Below are 15,831 nucleotides of genomic sequence, written 5' to 3'. Positions count from 1 at the left end.
CGTCATTTAAGTGAGAAAGTAATGTTAAAATGAATAAAAAAAAATCGGTGTGTGTACTTATGTACGCGCGTTAGATACTTCTTTGGCGTAACAAGACAAAACAAAACTTGTAATAAACTAGATTCTTTGACTTCTTTCTTTTCTTTCGACCATGTCCGATCCAAATAGGATCATATCGGCCTCCACAGGGTAGAGGTTTGTATTGACAGATTTTGTTTTTTACGAGAAATGGATGTCAGCCACTTGCTCAACCTATTAGGTCCATACCCTGACACACACGAATTGAAAAATAATATTGTGTACTTGCCAGACCCAGGATTTGAACCTGGGATCCACGGCGTCCAACGCTTAAGCCGCGCGGCCACCGTGGGTGTTCTTTGACTAGCTCTTGATTATCTTGTTAAATTACACACTCAAGAAAAAGGACCGCTTATTGGAACGCCGTTGGTTTATTTCTATACACTTTAACTTATATTACTAAGTTATATAATGGTTTCTCGTTGTTTTTATTTTTAAAGTACCAACTGTCACTCGTTGAAACTGACGTTTAATCGTTTGTTTACGTAAGGAATGTAACGTAAATGGCCGACAGTAATAAATTCGCTGCCTAGGCAACGGAATAATTCTAAACTATAAATTATACTGTATAATCGTCACGATTGCAGTATCATACTGTGGCGCAAAGGTAGTGCGTTCGGCTGATAACCGAACAATCGGTGGTTCGAATCCAATCGAGTCCGTTTTTTTTCGCGTGAAAAAATAAATTATATGTTACATGTCACACGCCAAAAGTACACTCTGATCTGATTTCCCAAACGCACCAAAAGAAGTATAACTTCAAAAATAATATATAATTTTAGACGAAGGCGTATATAAATATTTGGGAACATGGGAGAACGTGAAATGGGACCAGTTTCCAAAACTTAAAAAAATTAAAATTGACTCAATTTGGAAAACGCTTTAGATAGTAATTAAAATGTGTCGCAATTGAGTTTGGCGCCTATAGCATAGTGGTCTAAGTGAATGGGCGCGAAACCCGAGGTTTCTGCTGGGAGTCTTACTTTTTTCAAAAAAGATATTTTCTATTGGTTATAATATATTTTCTCAGAAGTATGTTCAAAATTATGTATGTGTTCATTAAAAAAAGAAATATTAAGATTGCATGGAATGCTTTTTTTTCAAAATGAGACGCCTCCTTAGCAATTAAGACCTACCTGATATCACAAAATTGATATAATTATAAGTTGAATTTGTTTAAAGAACGCACAGTATTTTTATTCACTCAGATTATTTTACAACGTTTTTCTTAGCTCGTATTCTTATTTGTCCGGTACAAATCTTGCAATCGATTTTTATCTAACTTCCCGACTAGCTAGACATTTGAAACTTTTAGAATGTATCAGAACACGATGCCAATGCATTTTTTATACTTTTAGCCATCTTTAAGTAGAATTGAATTCATTTTCAGTTAATTCTGTTTTGTATGAAAAGTTATTCCGACACCATTATTGGTTGCTAAGCGGATGGTCCTAGCATATAAATTATTAATATTAATATATACGTGCGTTACTATGGAAATCAATATGAAGTGTCAAAATGACATTTCAGTATATTTATTCAATATTTCTATCAAGTACAATTTTTTTGATCGTTTAAGCTAGTCAAGTCGAGTTTATATGATTCAATAGAAAATTAAAAAACGTGGTATATAAAAAGTTCTTTTTATCTTGTAATTATTTTAATTGTTTTTATTAATGTTTTTAGGTCGATGATTTAAAACCCGTAAAATGTATTGAATTGTAGTTATCGTATTATATCGTTAACAGCGTTACGCTCATATTTAAACCAAGACGCAGATACTAATAATACTAAGTATATAAAAATATACCTACGTTTACTTTTTAATACAGCACAGGCCTAGATGCCCAATGATAGTAGGGTATTTAGTAATAGAAGTGAAACAATCATAAACGCTCAGGATTTGAGAAAATCACATAAATATTATTATTATGTCCTCATTGTAAATCAAACCCGGAGCTCCCGAATGCAATTCCAGCGTCTTACACACTACTATAATCGTAAATATATACTCGTCATAGATAAAGCCTGTCTCAAATTATTAGTACAAGATGTTTATAAGTTTATGGTAAATTTATTCACTTATAAAATATAAATATTCAATTGTAATCTCAACCTATCTCGTTTTTTTAGAAAGTATTATTAAAATTCATATGGTAAGCATCTAAAGTAGGCAATAACTTGATCAAAATACAATGAAGGATGTCATATGACTCATTTTTTCTTCTGCATACTAAGATCTTCTTTAAATTCTTTAGAAAACGAGTTTGAAAATTGGGTCGGATCCATAAGTACTTAGCAGCAGTGAAAAAACAAGAAACACATTGTTTATTATTTGAAGATCGTCACTAATAATTGTTGTTTTGCAATTTAATAACAAATTTGATATTAATAATAAACAACATTTAAAATGTTCAGTCAAACATTTATTTTATACTTATTCCACAATATCCTATCTATATAATATAATTATATCAAAGTTAAAATAATATACTTGTTTTATTTTTTTACTACTTGGTCTCAGCTGACATTTACATTTATTATAAAAAATACAAAGTTTGTTTGTTCAAATTACCTTCATGCCTATTCCAATTTTAAAATTTTATGACAGATCGAGATAAAGTTTGCATATTTTGGATACGATTTAAATGTGATGTTATTTTGCTTGTCTTAACACAATCACTGCTGACCTTTTAATTACCACATTTATATAACTCGTTAATTTATATCTAATGGCCAACTACGCCAAACGCGCGAGTCGCGGCGTTAGCACTAAATGAGTTATTAACTCTCAGCGTTATTTTTGTTTTAACATGTTTTTTTTTGCCTAGATACTGTTATTTTAATATAGATGAATGTATTTATTATTATTTTGTTAACTAAGATAAATGTATATCGATCGATGCCGGCTACTTCAGTTAGTACCTATTTGATAATATAAATCCAAGATCAGTTTCATCTTCACGGGTATTCTCAATTATTGGTACATAACACAAATATTGAAGTTGTAAACTTAAATAATTATGAATGTTCATCATGACGAAACCGGTCTTGGATTTATCATATTATATTGTGGAATAAGTACAAATACACTTATATATAAACATTCTATTTATGATAAGATCACTTAGGATTTGAATTTGTTTATTTTATGACATAAACATCAATGAATGCAAATTATAATGTTCAAGTGCAAGGTTACAATGAATTGGGCGAATGGCTAACAAATATTCCTCATAAAAAGTGTCAATATAACCTCCACGTTATGGAAGATCATATGCTTTACTTAGCAGCAAACAGACGGTAAATTAATTCTATAAATTCGAAATCTTATAGTCTCCACAGTAAATAAGATAGGTTATTATGATAACATTAAACTAATTGAAACTTACCTTCCCATTTCTGGACCTCTCCATTAAGCCTATCTTCCCATCCATCAAGGACTCTCCCAGCTTTCTCTTTGACACAATTCACTGGATAACTGTCCACACCACATGTTAAGAAACTAACGAAGCTAACCTGACTATTCTGCGTCGCAACCGGTGCTACTCCTTCCGACTTTACCCCATAACAGAGACAACTCACAAAGAAAAACGCTAAAATAATCATATTACTTGATTTTTTTCCGCCTATTATTGATATATCTAAAAACATAATCGAAAAAAGTCTATATTTTTATCTTGAGAAAATTTGAAACATTTTTTTAATTCCGATTTAAACACTTCCGATATTGGAAATAAATCAATCACCTATCAATTTCCTTTAATTTCACTCTAAGTATCTATGATTATTGTTTATGGCGAGTGGAACAAATTCGAATAAAATGCGTTTGTTCTATTTTTTGAATCAGGAAGAGCGCGCGATTCAAACGCAAGTTCAAGGCTAACTAAGAAACTTGTACTAGAGAGCCACGCTTTATATCGAGACCTACATTTGATATCAAAGCCTCCAGTTTAAAAACAACGTAAAAAATATTCACTAAACATACGAAAATATACTTTCTCGACTCTTACAATAAAGTTTTTATTAGCAAGACAGTACTAAAGAACTTGAATATTTCCAACGTGAGAAAAGTGTTAACTACTATCTCTTTGCCAATGTTACAACGCCGTATGTGCCAGTAAGAAATTTTCATTCCGTTACGTTTGCATAAGGTATATTTTGCTTTGATTTTCAGAAGGAAATTTGTTAACTATATGCAATGAAAATTGTGCATCGTTGCTCTTGGATGTAATGTATAATAGCATAAGTGCGCGATAATTGTTTCTGATTATAGAGTTTATTTTTAATTATGCGTTAGGATTTATTTCGCTTGGTTCTGTACGCACATATTATAATATAGAATAATAATTTATATTTTTAGTATCAATACACGGTGTTTATGATCTGTAATCGACTCCGGTGAAATAAATCACACGGATCATTAAACCATGACTAGTAGGCTACTAAATCCAAATAACTCTGAGTTTCTTATCTTTATTTTCGTGCTGGGAAAAATATTTATCGGATTATTATCTTTTTTGAGTAGTTTTAAGTCAAGTTTTTTTGTAACGCAAAAAAGTGTCATGAAATTAAAGCCTTTCACCAAGTTTCAAGCTCTTTTCTATGAACATACATAATTTTGAAAAACACTTCTGAGGAAACATATTACAACCAAAAGAAAAAATCTTTTTGAAAAAAGTAAGACACCCGGCAAGAATCGAACCTGCATCTCCTAGGTTTACGCCCCGATCCGCGCATTATCCACTATGCTACGAGGTGACATACTAATGACGACAAACTTTAACTATTGACCTTTTAATACCTGTTCATCAGCGTTCTTCCAAATCAGTAGCTTGATTAATATTCGTTGTCAGTCTGTTTTTGCCTTTTGGTGAGTATACACATTGCCTGAAGATGCCGAAAGGCTAAACCCGGGTCGCAAAAAACGACTCAAATGGAATAGGACAAAACGTAAATCCATAAGAATTTAAATTCCATCAATAACCTGCGGTCGATAGTTTTAATATTGTTAATCTCTTTCTTATGTGAGATGTTGGTTCCCAATCAGTTAACAAGTTAGATGCGGACGACACGGCTGCCGTGTCCCCGTTAAACGGGCATTAGATGCAATGCGTTGTAATTGAGTTTATTAAAAGCCTTAAATGGAGATGGGCTGGACACATAGCTCAAAGAAAAGACAATCGTTGGATAAATCTAGTCATCCAGTGGTATCCAAGAAATACAAAACGTCAGCAAGGTAGACCTAGAGGCCGCTGGATCGATGAGATGATAAAGTTCTGCGGATCCAGCAGTGGATAGATTCAGGCTGATGATGATGATGAGATGCAATTAGCATGTTATTTAAATTAAAATTCATTAAAAGGTACGCAGTGATTGTGTTAAGAGTGACTTGGAAGAATATACACCCAAGAAACATTGTGATGGTGGGTAAATCTAAATTACAAAGCACCGCTGTTTTTGAATACTTGGAAACCAACATCTCCCAAAATAATAAGATTGCAAAAAAAATGCATGACTTTCTGTAAACCTTGTATAAGACGTCATGTCAATGTTATTATCAGTAAATACAATATTGACAGATGCAATGTACAGAGCTAATTCCTGTTTCTAATATGTCTGGCAAACAAATTTAGCAGGATGTTTAACACTTAGAATTGGACAAGCTAATTATCAATTAACCCAGATTCCTTATGAGTATATGTACACAATCGTGCTAATTGTGTGTCTCAGGCTATACTGGAAAGCACCGGTAGTTAAATATTTTCAGATGTCTATAGTAGACATAAAGAGTTTAGTTGAACTAAACTCCAACATTTTGCATACCATGCGCCAATTTTTTTCACAGACGAGTTCAGATGCCCCATACAACGCAAGCACCTTTTCTACCTTCTTACGTTCACGGTTGGGGTTGGAAAATAGGGATAGGGGTAGGATCTGCTTCGCTTAGAGGAGGAAAAGAAATAACTAGATTACGCAATTAAATTAATTAATTTATGCCAGTTCAAAAAACACACGTTTGTTGGAGCACCAATCTACAATAGTCAGAAATGATCTCTTGGAAGAGAAGAAAGACGCTGCTACAGCTGCCGGAGAGTCTTGTTTGGTGAAGATAACCACATTTATTGGATGTGATGAGTGAGAGAGAAAGAGCTCTGAGCGGGATGGAGCACTGAGAACTTTTGAGCGTTTGGATTTCGCTAGTCTTTCAATATTTGGTGTTAAATCTGTTACTGAGAGCAGCAGAGAATTCTTCAAATTTGAATCAGTTATTCGGGACCTTGTTTTGCTTTTAATGAGTAATGATTAGCTGTATGGCTTGAACTGAGAGCACTCAGGTGTTGAAAATATGAAGATGGATTTAGTTATGCCGCCTACTTCAAAAGAATAAATAGGCGCAAAGATGCAATGCGCCACTTGTAATCATCCAATGCGCCACGTTTGGCGCATGCGCCACGGTTTGGCCACCACTGAGTTAGACGAATGAAGAATGACATTATTAACTATTGTGTAGCATTTGATAGAGATTTCAGCGCATCTATTCTATACGCACGGCTGCTATCGGCGGCTATCGAGGGTAGTTTATCATATTTATGTATAGAGGTATTATAATAACTGTTACAATAAGTTAGCCGTCTAAACTGTCAAAATTGTTTATCTCGCTCTAAAAGTAGCACAGCCAAGAGAGGTGGTGTCAAAACATACCTAGCGATTTTGACAGTTCTTTGCATTAGAGTAAAATCAGTAAAGTCAGTCAAAGCTCACTTGAGAGCATAGCGACCTCAGTCTCAGGTAACTGCTCCTGGGACATTACCAGAGATTACATTACAAGATGCTTCACATCAAGTGTAGTGCCTCGTGATACGTTCGATTATGACCGAGTGTGGTGCGAAGCGGGTTTGGCTTGGAGGCCGTGTTTGTGTAGTTTAGACGGTTAACTTATTGTAACAACCGCTTCAATACATAAATATGATAAACTACCCTCGTTACCTGCCGATAACACCCTCGTGTATATAATAGATGCGCAGAACGTTTTTTGTATGGTTGAATTGGTAACGGAATGGCAAAAATGCTCTATCGGTAGCATAACTAATTGTGAAGAGCCAAAATGTTATCAAAATGATTAACATAATAAATGTCTAGAGATCCATTGACAAGTTCCTTTGATAAAAATGAAGCAATGGATTCATCAAAATATTTAAAAGGGGGCCTTGAAACAGTTAAAAACGGTCATGCAATTATTAAATTATATGAAAGTCTTAAAAAGAAGCATATTTTTCACAACTACTACTCCTTTACGATGTTAATTAACATATTTTGTTTTTACATGAAATGGATGTTAGCCACTTGCTAAACCCATTAGGCCAATATTCGGACTCATACACAAATTAAATATATATATATTGTGTACTTGCCACACCCAGGATTCGAACATGGGACCCACGACGTTATAGGCCGACGCTTAATTCGCGCGGCCATTTTGGGAGGTATCAAATATGAGTATAATTAAATTATTGATTTTAATAAAAAAAATTTTAATTACAAAAAAATGTTACGTTTAGGAGTTTGCAAGTTCAGCAAGAATAATTATGCTAAATATATATACTTTAATAAAACATAAACCTGGTTATATTATACATATTTGCAAATGTGTTAAAAGTGTAGGTGTAAAATACAATGTATATTAAATTACTTTTACTAAAAAGAGAAAGTTCACGAACCAAAACTCTCACGTTTTTATCATGCCCTTTTAGCGAAAATAAGAATTAGTATCTAGGTAGGTATTTGATTATTTCTTTATTAATCAATAAGCACTGAATATAGGTGAGTATATTATAACAATAATGGATATTGAAATTCTAATGGATTCAAGCTCTGTACTATTCCATTTAAGTCGTTTTTTGCGACCCGGGTTTCGCCTTTCGGCATCTTCAGGTGTCGTGTACACTCACCAAAGGCAAACACACACTGACAACGAACACCCTTAACTCTACCTTATTGAAAAGGGTGCAAAACTACTTTACAGTCATACGGGTGATTATAAATTATTCTACCAAGAAATATTAGAAATAAATAGAGCACAGTTGCAGAGCTTACCTATATTGAACGATCAACTCAGCTTTCCTAGTAGCCCTTTGTTATATCCTATAATATGATGTTTTACATATGAGACTATATTATGGTCAATTGTATTGACACACAATTTATATATGTTTGTATGAGATTATATATATTTGTATGAGAGTCTAGGGATGAGGATTTAGGTATGCATAATTGTATAATATATATATATATTATATTAGGTGAGTTATATATTATATTATATTAAGCGAGTTTATATGTATAATTTTGTTTTTGTTAAAAAATAATGTTATAAAAATAAAAGTAGGTACCTTGTAAGTAGTATTATTATAGACATCTCATTAGTTAACTCGATTAATTATTTTTCTTAGAATTGACGATTTACACCTCTTGAGTGTAGTATTTTTTTATTGTTATAAAGAATTTTGACCTATTATTAGGTTTGACGATTTATTATAATAATATGCTGTCCAGTGTATTGTTATTAATAAGATAGGGTTTTTACTAATTGGGTTTTTTACTGACACTTCAGCTATTCATAATTTGTTTATTGTACTTTTTGTTGTAATTTCTGACTAAATAGGTAGGTAATGGAGTTTTCACCTACTTTATTGTATTGTTTTATTATATAAGGTAGAGTTAAGGGTGTTCGTTGTCAGTGTGTGTTTGCCTTTGGTGAGTGTACACGACGCCTGAAGATGCCGAAAGGCGAAACCCGGGTCGCAAAAAACGACTTAAATGGAATAGTACAGAGCTTGAATCCATTAGAATTTAAATTCAAATTCCATCAAGTACCTTCGGTCGAAAGTATTAATGGATATTGGATTTTCATTATAGAAAATATATAATTTTGGATAACCGCAAAAAGATTTTGAAAATCGCCGATATACTAGATTATTTGTTAGGTTAGGTTAGGTAACGTTAGGTTTTCATTTTTGAATTTATGAATTTTGCCAAAAATTAGCTATGAAAATTGGCACGGTTCCCGCCTGGCTTTCTGTAAACCGACTTAAAACACGTAATAAAAACTACCAAAATACAAGAGAAAGACAGTAAAAAATATGTGTTTAATTAAATTAGAAATACAGAACAACGCGTATTTTTATCATCTCTTTCAGATAAGAAAACTCTCGGCGAACTGTGCTACGGTGAAATGTAATACGTACAGTTTACATGTAACCACATAAATCAGCCAGGCCATGATCCTCAAAAGTCCTCCATGAGGTCCTGATGTAAAAGAAGAAGTGATACTTCATTCTTCTAAATAATTTGTATTTTTTACGCGCTGGAGTGACCACTTAAAGCAGGCCGTCGGTTTCACTTTCCCAATTAATAGCCCTCATACCTGCAAGAGCGTCTAGACTGTAGATTCTAGTCTAGACTAGGACACACTACGGTTCGCGAGCCACGTGTGGCTCTTAACGAAAGTGTGTGCAACTCATCATAAATATTGAATATGGAAATAAAACTATAATAATTATTCATACACATAAAAAAGAATGTTATACATTTAATTGCCAGATGCAATCTTCTAATAATGTTAATATTACCAGCTTTATCGTGCTAGGATTATTAAGCTGTCGAATATACTCACTAAAATAAATATCGGGTATGTGCACATTCCGGTGCGTTAATGTCCATTTCGAGCGCTTGTTAGGAAATCGTTAAGAAACGACAACCATCCGAAGATAAGTTCGAGATATCTATACATTATAATATAATATATAACTAATCAGTATACATGGCAGCAGAGGCGAAGGGTGGAGGTAGGCAGTGAATATCCGCCATCAATAGTACACACCAAACTTTTTCAATCATACGTATTTGTTTTCATTGAAATAAGACTACAATTTACGGATGGTGTTGGTTAGTTTTTAAAATTCAATTAAACCCTGCGAAATTCAAGCCATAATAGATAATAGTCAAAAAATACTCGTCTATCTATAAAACATCTAAAATTATGCAATTAAATCACACATAACTTTGGATGTTTTATAGAGAGAATACTATTTTTTATATCTGTTATAGTATGATTTAAGCAGGCCTTAATGAATTTAAAAAAATGAACCAAGAATATGTGTAATAATATTATGTATACTTACTCCAACGAAAACTAATAAATACCTATTAATTGAAAAAATGTGCACAATTTTATTTTGTCGTATCATCCAAAGTTTACCAAAACTATTATGGTTTGGTTTAGGCAGGGTTTAATTGATTTTTGAAAACTTACCAACATCATCTGTAAATTGTAGTCTTAGTTCAATAAAAACAATAAAACGTATGACTAACAAAGTTTAATCTGCACTGTTTATGGCAGATCTTAACAGCCTAACTCCACCTTTTGCTACTGATATAGTACATTATTCTTTATTCTGTAGCGGATATAAATTTAAAAAAAAAAACTGCCTATAAAAGGCACTTGCATTTTCACCAAATAAGATATCTATTTGCAGTGTTGCCATGTAAGGTAAACTCAATAATTACCCGGGGTCTTGATTTCTTTTTGGGGTACCAACAAAGCCTGTTATCCCGTTAGCCGAGTTTTCATTTATGGTGACCTAGATTCCGCCACAACCAGAAAAGAAATTTTACCTCACTTCTGGTATATTTATAATATTATGCTGTAAGTATTACTTTATACTATTGGTACGCATGTATCTTATACGCGGGTATTTATGTCTGTACTCAAATAAGAAAGAATGTTAACTTGCTTTTAAATGGAGGTTGAATGTTGATTATCCTGTCGGAAATGAGGTTGGTATTACTGACACACCGGCGAAAATTGGAGCACTTTATTATGGTAATTTTAGTGGTGTTTTAAATGTATTAAAACAAGTCGACAAGGATTCATCTGACGCTGAAGCGATGCCAGGTGTGGAGTCCACCTGATAAAAATTGTATATGCGATAAACCGTCATTGAGTGTCAAAAATACAGTACTAGTTATGTATTCTGACTTAATACACTTTTTTACACTGATATTATATAAAAACGCACTTTTTAAAGTTGTTAATAATGTCTGACTGTATGCATAGGGATTGCAATACCAAATGAATATATCAATACCGGTATTTCGATATGTATTATTATACCGGTATTAATACCGATATTCGTCAAAACATATTATCGTAAAAAAAGAAGTACCTGTCGATGTCCATAAAACTGTGTACCACGTACCGTAAATAGGTTGACCCAAAACAAACAATACTGCGCGAGTGACAGTGAAACCAGACCACGGAGCCATCATCAAAAAGGTCAGTGTCTGGCATTCAGTTAAATCGCCCCCACCCTATATCCGGACTCATCATCCTTAAAATTATACAGTCCACTGCGAAAAGCGCCACCAATAACTATCCCATTAAGATATTTTTCTGTAACGTATTTTCTATGGACTATATAATATGCATGGCCCCACAAGGTGTGGGCTGATAGGGCTTTAGCCTGGGGGCCCGGCGTGGCGAGTCGACCAAATAAGTGAGATAAACACACATCACAAATTTGCTCTAATAGTAAAAAAAGTAAAAGCGCTATTTTCTTTTTATAATAATTATGCTTTCAAATATGTGATTGTGAGACCCATTTTTTAATTATGTCACTGATAATTAACTCCATAATTAGAGTGGATGTAAGCATTAAAAATACACTAAATAACCTTAATTTTACCGTGAACGCCATTTGGAAAACGCTACTGTAGAGCGTCACACTGCCTTTAACCTTGGCGATAGGTAGGGGGGGGGCGACAAATATCCTAGCCTTGGGGGCCGCTTCAAGATGTGGGGGCCATGATGCGTCGATTTTCATTTACCTACGTAAAAGTATGCTTAGCGACGATTTGCCTAAGGATGTCACTGAGATATATTTGGATTTTTTTCTACTTGGACCTTAATATGACGTATCGCGGTTACGTAGGAGTTCATCTAGATTCTGTAAAAAGTGTAAATAAAATATCCCAAGGGTTCTGCCGAATAAAAGAGATTTATACAACTACAGAATTTACAGAAATTTATTATTAAAAACAGTATTATGTGTCATGTTGATTTAATCATTATGAATCATGTTGAATGTAATTCTCAAGCATTTTTATTTAATTTTTTACCTTTTAAAATATTCAAACACTTACCAAGAAAATCCAATTAGGCTCGGCGAAAAGTGATACAATGACATTACATCTACTGAATTTTTACATTTTTTTCTTTTTAAATTAATTCATAATTATAAAATGAATGACTTTTTAACAGTTATGTTACACTGCCCCACTAATGAGGCCTCGTAAAGCTGTCGCAGTTTTAATTCACTTTGCAACTCATGTGGACAGTGAAACCGCATGCGTGTGCCATCAAATAACAAGTAATACATTACAATATAAATAAACACAGACAACACGCAAATAATTCAATTTGAAAATGACTTTCTTGTCGTTGTTTTTTTAATCTAATTCACATTAATACTCGTGTAAATTACTTTGTAATAAGTATCGCATGCGTGCTACCTGTACTCCTGTACAAAAAGCCGCCTTAGGCAGAGTGAGAACACCATGCCCTTTCATTTTTAGTCTCAGTAAAATTTACTGAGTAAATACTAACAAGACAACAAGTGTCCATAGATTAGTGGTTCTCATGTGCGGCCCTGGTGGTAATTGAGTCAGCTACTATATGGAGTTTGAGGATATAGCTATGGATATAGCTAGGGATTGCAATACCGTATGAATATATCAATACCGGTATTTCGGTATTCCTTATTGAATACCGGTATACGTGAAAACATATTACTTATAGAAAAAAGTACCTATCAATAAATATAATTATCAAAATCTGTTTGAAACTCTATTTTATAGCAACCTAAAGTACTTACCTACATTTATTATGTTGACCTTTGTAAATGTGTATACTTAGATCAAAATATTTTAGAACTGCTAATTTTTACAAATAGGTACTATCTTCAGAAAAATCTCTCTGAAATTTAACGTTTGTTGGATGTACCTACTATCAAAGTTTGATCAATTTATTATTATAGAATAATAATTATTGGAAATATTTGCCATGAATGTTTTCTTTTTCGAAATATATTAATTCATGGCTACAATTCTCTTAATATATTTGAGAGATTTTGTTTTAATATTATTTAATTTTTGTTGGTTTCAGTCAATACATTTGCAATACGTTTTGGAAGCATATATATTATTTAATATACAATATAGTGGTAAGTATTGAAAAAAATAATGCTGATGAGTGTATGCTTTCTTAATACCGAAAATACCGGGATTATGGATTTTTGAAACCGGTTTTGAAATACCGGTATTGCAATCCCTAGATATGTGGAAAATGGATATCGCGGAAATAATAATATTGCAGTAAGCTATTTACTGAGTTTGCCATAATTGGACACTACGGGAAATGGATGTTAAAGAATTGCGGTAATGTATTTAATATCGCCGCATATTGATGCTGACATGGATTGAGTTGTTTATCCCCATATACGAAAAAAAATCCTGACCTCTGATTTAGATTTAAAAAAAAAATACAAAACATCGCGTATGCCACACGTATATAATAACGGAACGTCAAAATAGGTTGCCAATACGCTAACGTACAGAATATTAATTATTGCTCGCTAATAATAATAATAAAATTATTGTAATACATTGAATCGCCATCAATTGTTCAATATGAAATAATCTAAAATCATTGTTCGAAAAATTATTTTGCATTGCAAATTTTCAAATTTAATTTCTCAATTACTGTAGAAAAAGACTAATCAAGTAATATATTTAATTATACAAGATTAGACAATTTGTAGACAAGAAGAATATTAAACTCATTTGCAATTATGTAAAATTTATTAATATAAAAAAACTTTCAATGTTTATTGTTTAATGTCATTGTTCCGGTCGAAAAATGGGAGTGACCGGCAACCGGAATTGATAATACGTATTACTCTGCAACAGTTGTCGGCAACCAAGGGCCCGTGGACCCATTCAAATTCAAAATTATTTATTTTGACATGTCATCATCATCAGCATGAATCTATCCACTGCTGGACGAAGGCCTCTCCATGTTGATTCCACTTCTATCAGTCATGTGCGTTGCGTTTCCACGTACTTCCGCAGAACTTTATCATTTCATCGATCCAGCGGCCTCGAGGTCTACCTTGCGGAAGTTTTGTACTTCTTGGGTACCACTGGATTACTAGATGTGTCTAATGATTGTCCCTTTTTCGAGCTATGTGTCCAGCCCATTTCTATTTGAAGTTTTTAGCGAACTCTATTACTATTTCCTTATCCACTCAATATTCCTCTTTTTGCCCTTTTGCGTTATGCCCAGCATGCACCTCTCCATACTACGTTGGGCTACTCTAAGTTTCTGTATCTCTCTTTTACTTAGGGTCCATGTTTCACACGCATATGCTTGTGATTACGGGAAGCACACACTGGTTGAACACTTTGCCAAAAAGAGATCCATTTTGACATATACAAATTATAAATTCATGCGGTTTACAACATGAAATGGGGCGGGGGTAGGGGAAGCAAACATGATTATATAGCTGTATTAACGTTTAATATGTGTATAAAGTATATAGTAAGTATATAATAATTAAAAAAAGTTATTAAAAACATCAATAACATACACCAAATTAACTACGTAGACCTTATATACCTATAATATATCAATATCCGAAGCGAGTTGGTTGAACACAGTTATTGCCTTCCCAATTGGCATAACCAATTGTAAGTTAGTTCTGCAGAACGAACAATATTACTGATGTTCCGATTTCTAAGATAGTTATCAGGGACACACATTTACACGTCGCAAAAACTAAGTGGTCAAATATATACGCTTTAGTTGGAGCATATGGACACACGATGACTCCAATAATCCCTGTCGCTCTCCAGTATTCTTGGGACGTTTCATGTTATGCTAGCATCACGTAGCGGACTTCCAGGATGCCGGAATCCGGCTTTAAAAACGGGAAAGCCAGGTTGAAGTTCTCTTCAGAAATCCACAGTACGTAGCTGAGCAGCTCGTAGCCGAGGTCCACCGTCGCCTCTTTATTATCAGCATGATGCGAGACTGCTTGGTCTCCTGTCTTATATATCTCCTCGTTAGTCATAATGTTATAGCACCACCGTACGCCCATTATCCGTCGCAAACACTTGTTTTCTAAACTCAGTGTATGATTGCTCTGAGCCTTCTTAAAGTGCCAAGATTACCAAACTAACTACACAAATTTCAATATAATACATTCGCAAACAAACCTTTTCCACCATGAGTTTTTGATAGAATATTTGCGTGCGTTAATTTTATTTAAATTTGCACCTCACGTTTTAAAATGGACATAGATACTTTGTCTAATGTAAAACAGTCATAAAGTTGGGGAAACAGTGCAATAATAGATAATAGTCAATCGTCTATCTATAAAATATCTAAAATTATGCAATTAAACCATACATAGCTTTGAATATTTTATAGATAGAATTATATTTTTTATCTATAGTTTGGTATAGGCGGGGCATGATGATTTAAAAAAAAAGTAACCAGCAATATATGTAATATGTATTCTTAATCCAACGAAAACAAATAAGTATGAATGAAAAAGTGTGCACAATTTTGTCGTGTATCGTTCAAAATATACCAAAACTATTATTGTTTGGTTAGGCAGGGTTTAATTGATT

General features: G+C 33.3%; 1 protein-coding gene across 1 annotated transcript in view; it reads right to left on the bottom strand.

The window, feature by feature from the left end:
* The window catches only part of LOC147074766 (uncharacterized), a 61,346-nt gene extending 46,077 nt beyond the window's left edge, over positions 1–15,269 (bottom strand). The window contains exons 1-2 of the mRNA XM_085943246.1: positions 15,087–15,269; positions 6,844–6,880 (exon numbers count right to left, since the gene is read on the bottom strand). Coding sequence (XP_085799372.1) covers positions 6,844–6,880; positions 15,087–15,269 — 220 coding nt within the window. The remainder of the gene's footprint in view (positions 1–6,843; positions 6,881–15,086) is intronic.
* Between the last annotated feature and the right edge of the window lie 562 nt (positions 15,270–15,831).

The sequence above is a fragment of the Rhyacophila brunnea genome, unplaced genomic scaffold (genome assembly GCF_057557595.1).
Source record: "Rhyacophila brunnea isolate RB1 unplaced genomic scaffold, BYU_Rbru_1.0 scaffold_15, whole genome shotgun sequence".
NCBI lineage: Eukaryota > Metazoa > Arthropoda > Insecta > Trichoptera > Rhyacophilidae > Rhyacophila > Rhyacophila brunnea.
The sequence above is the reverse complement of the archived record's forward strand: the minus strand, read 5'-3'. Positions and strand labels throughout refer to the sequence as shown.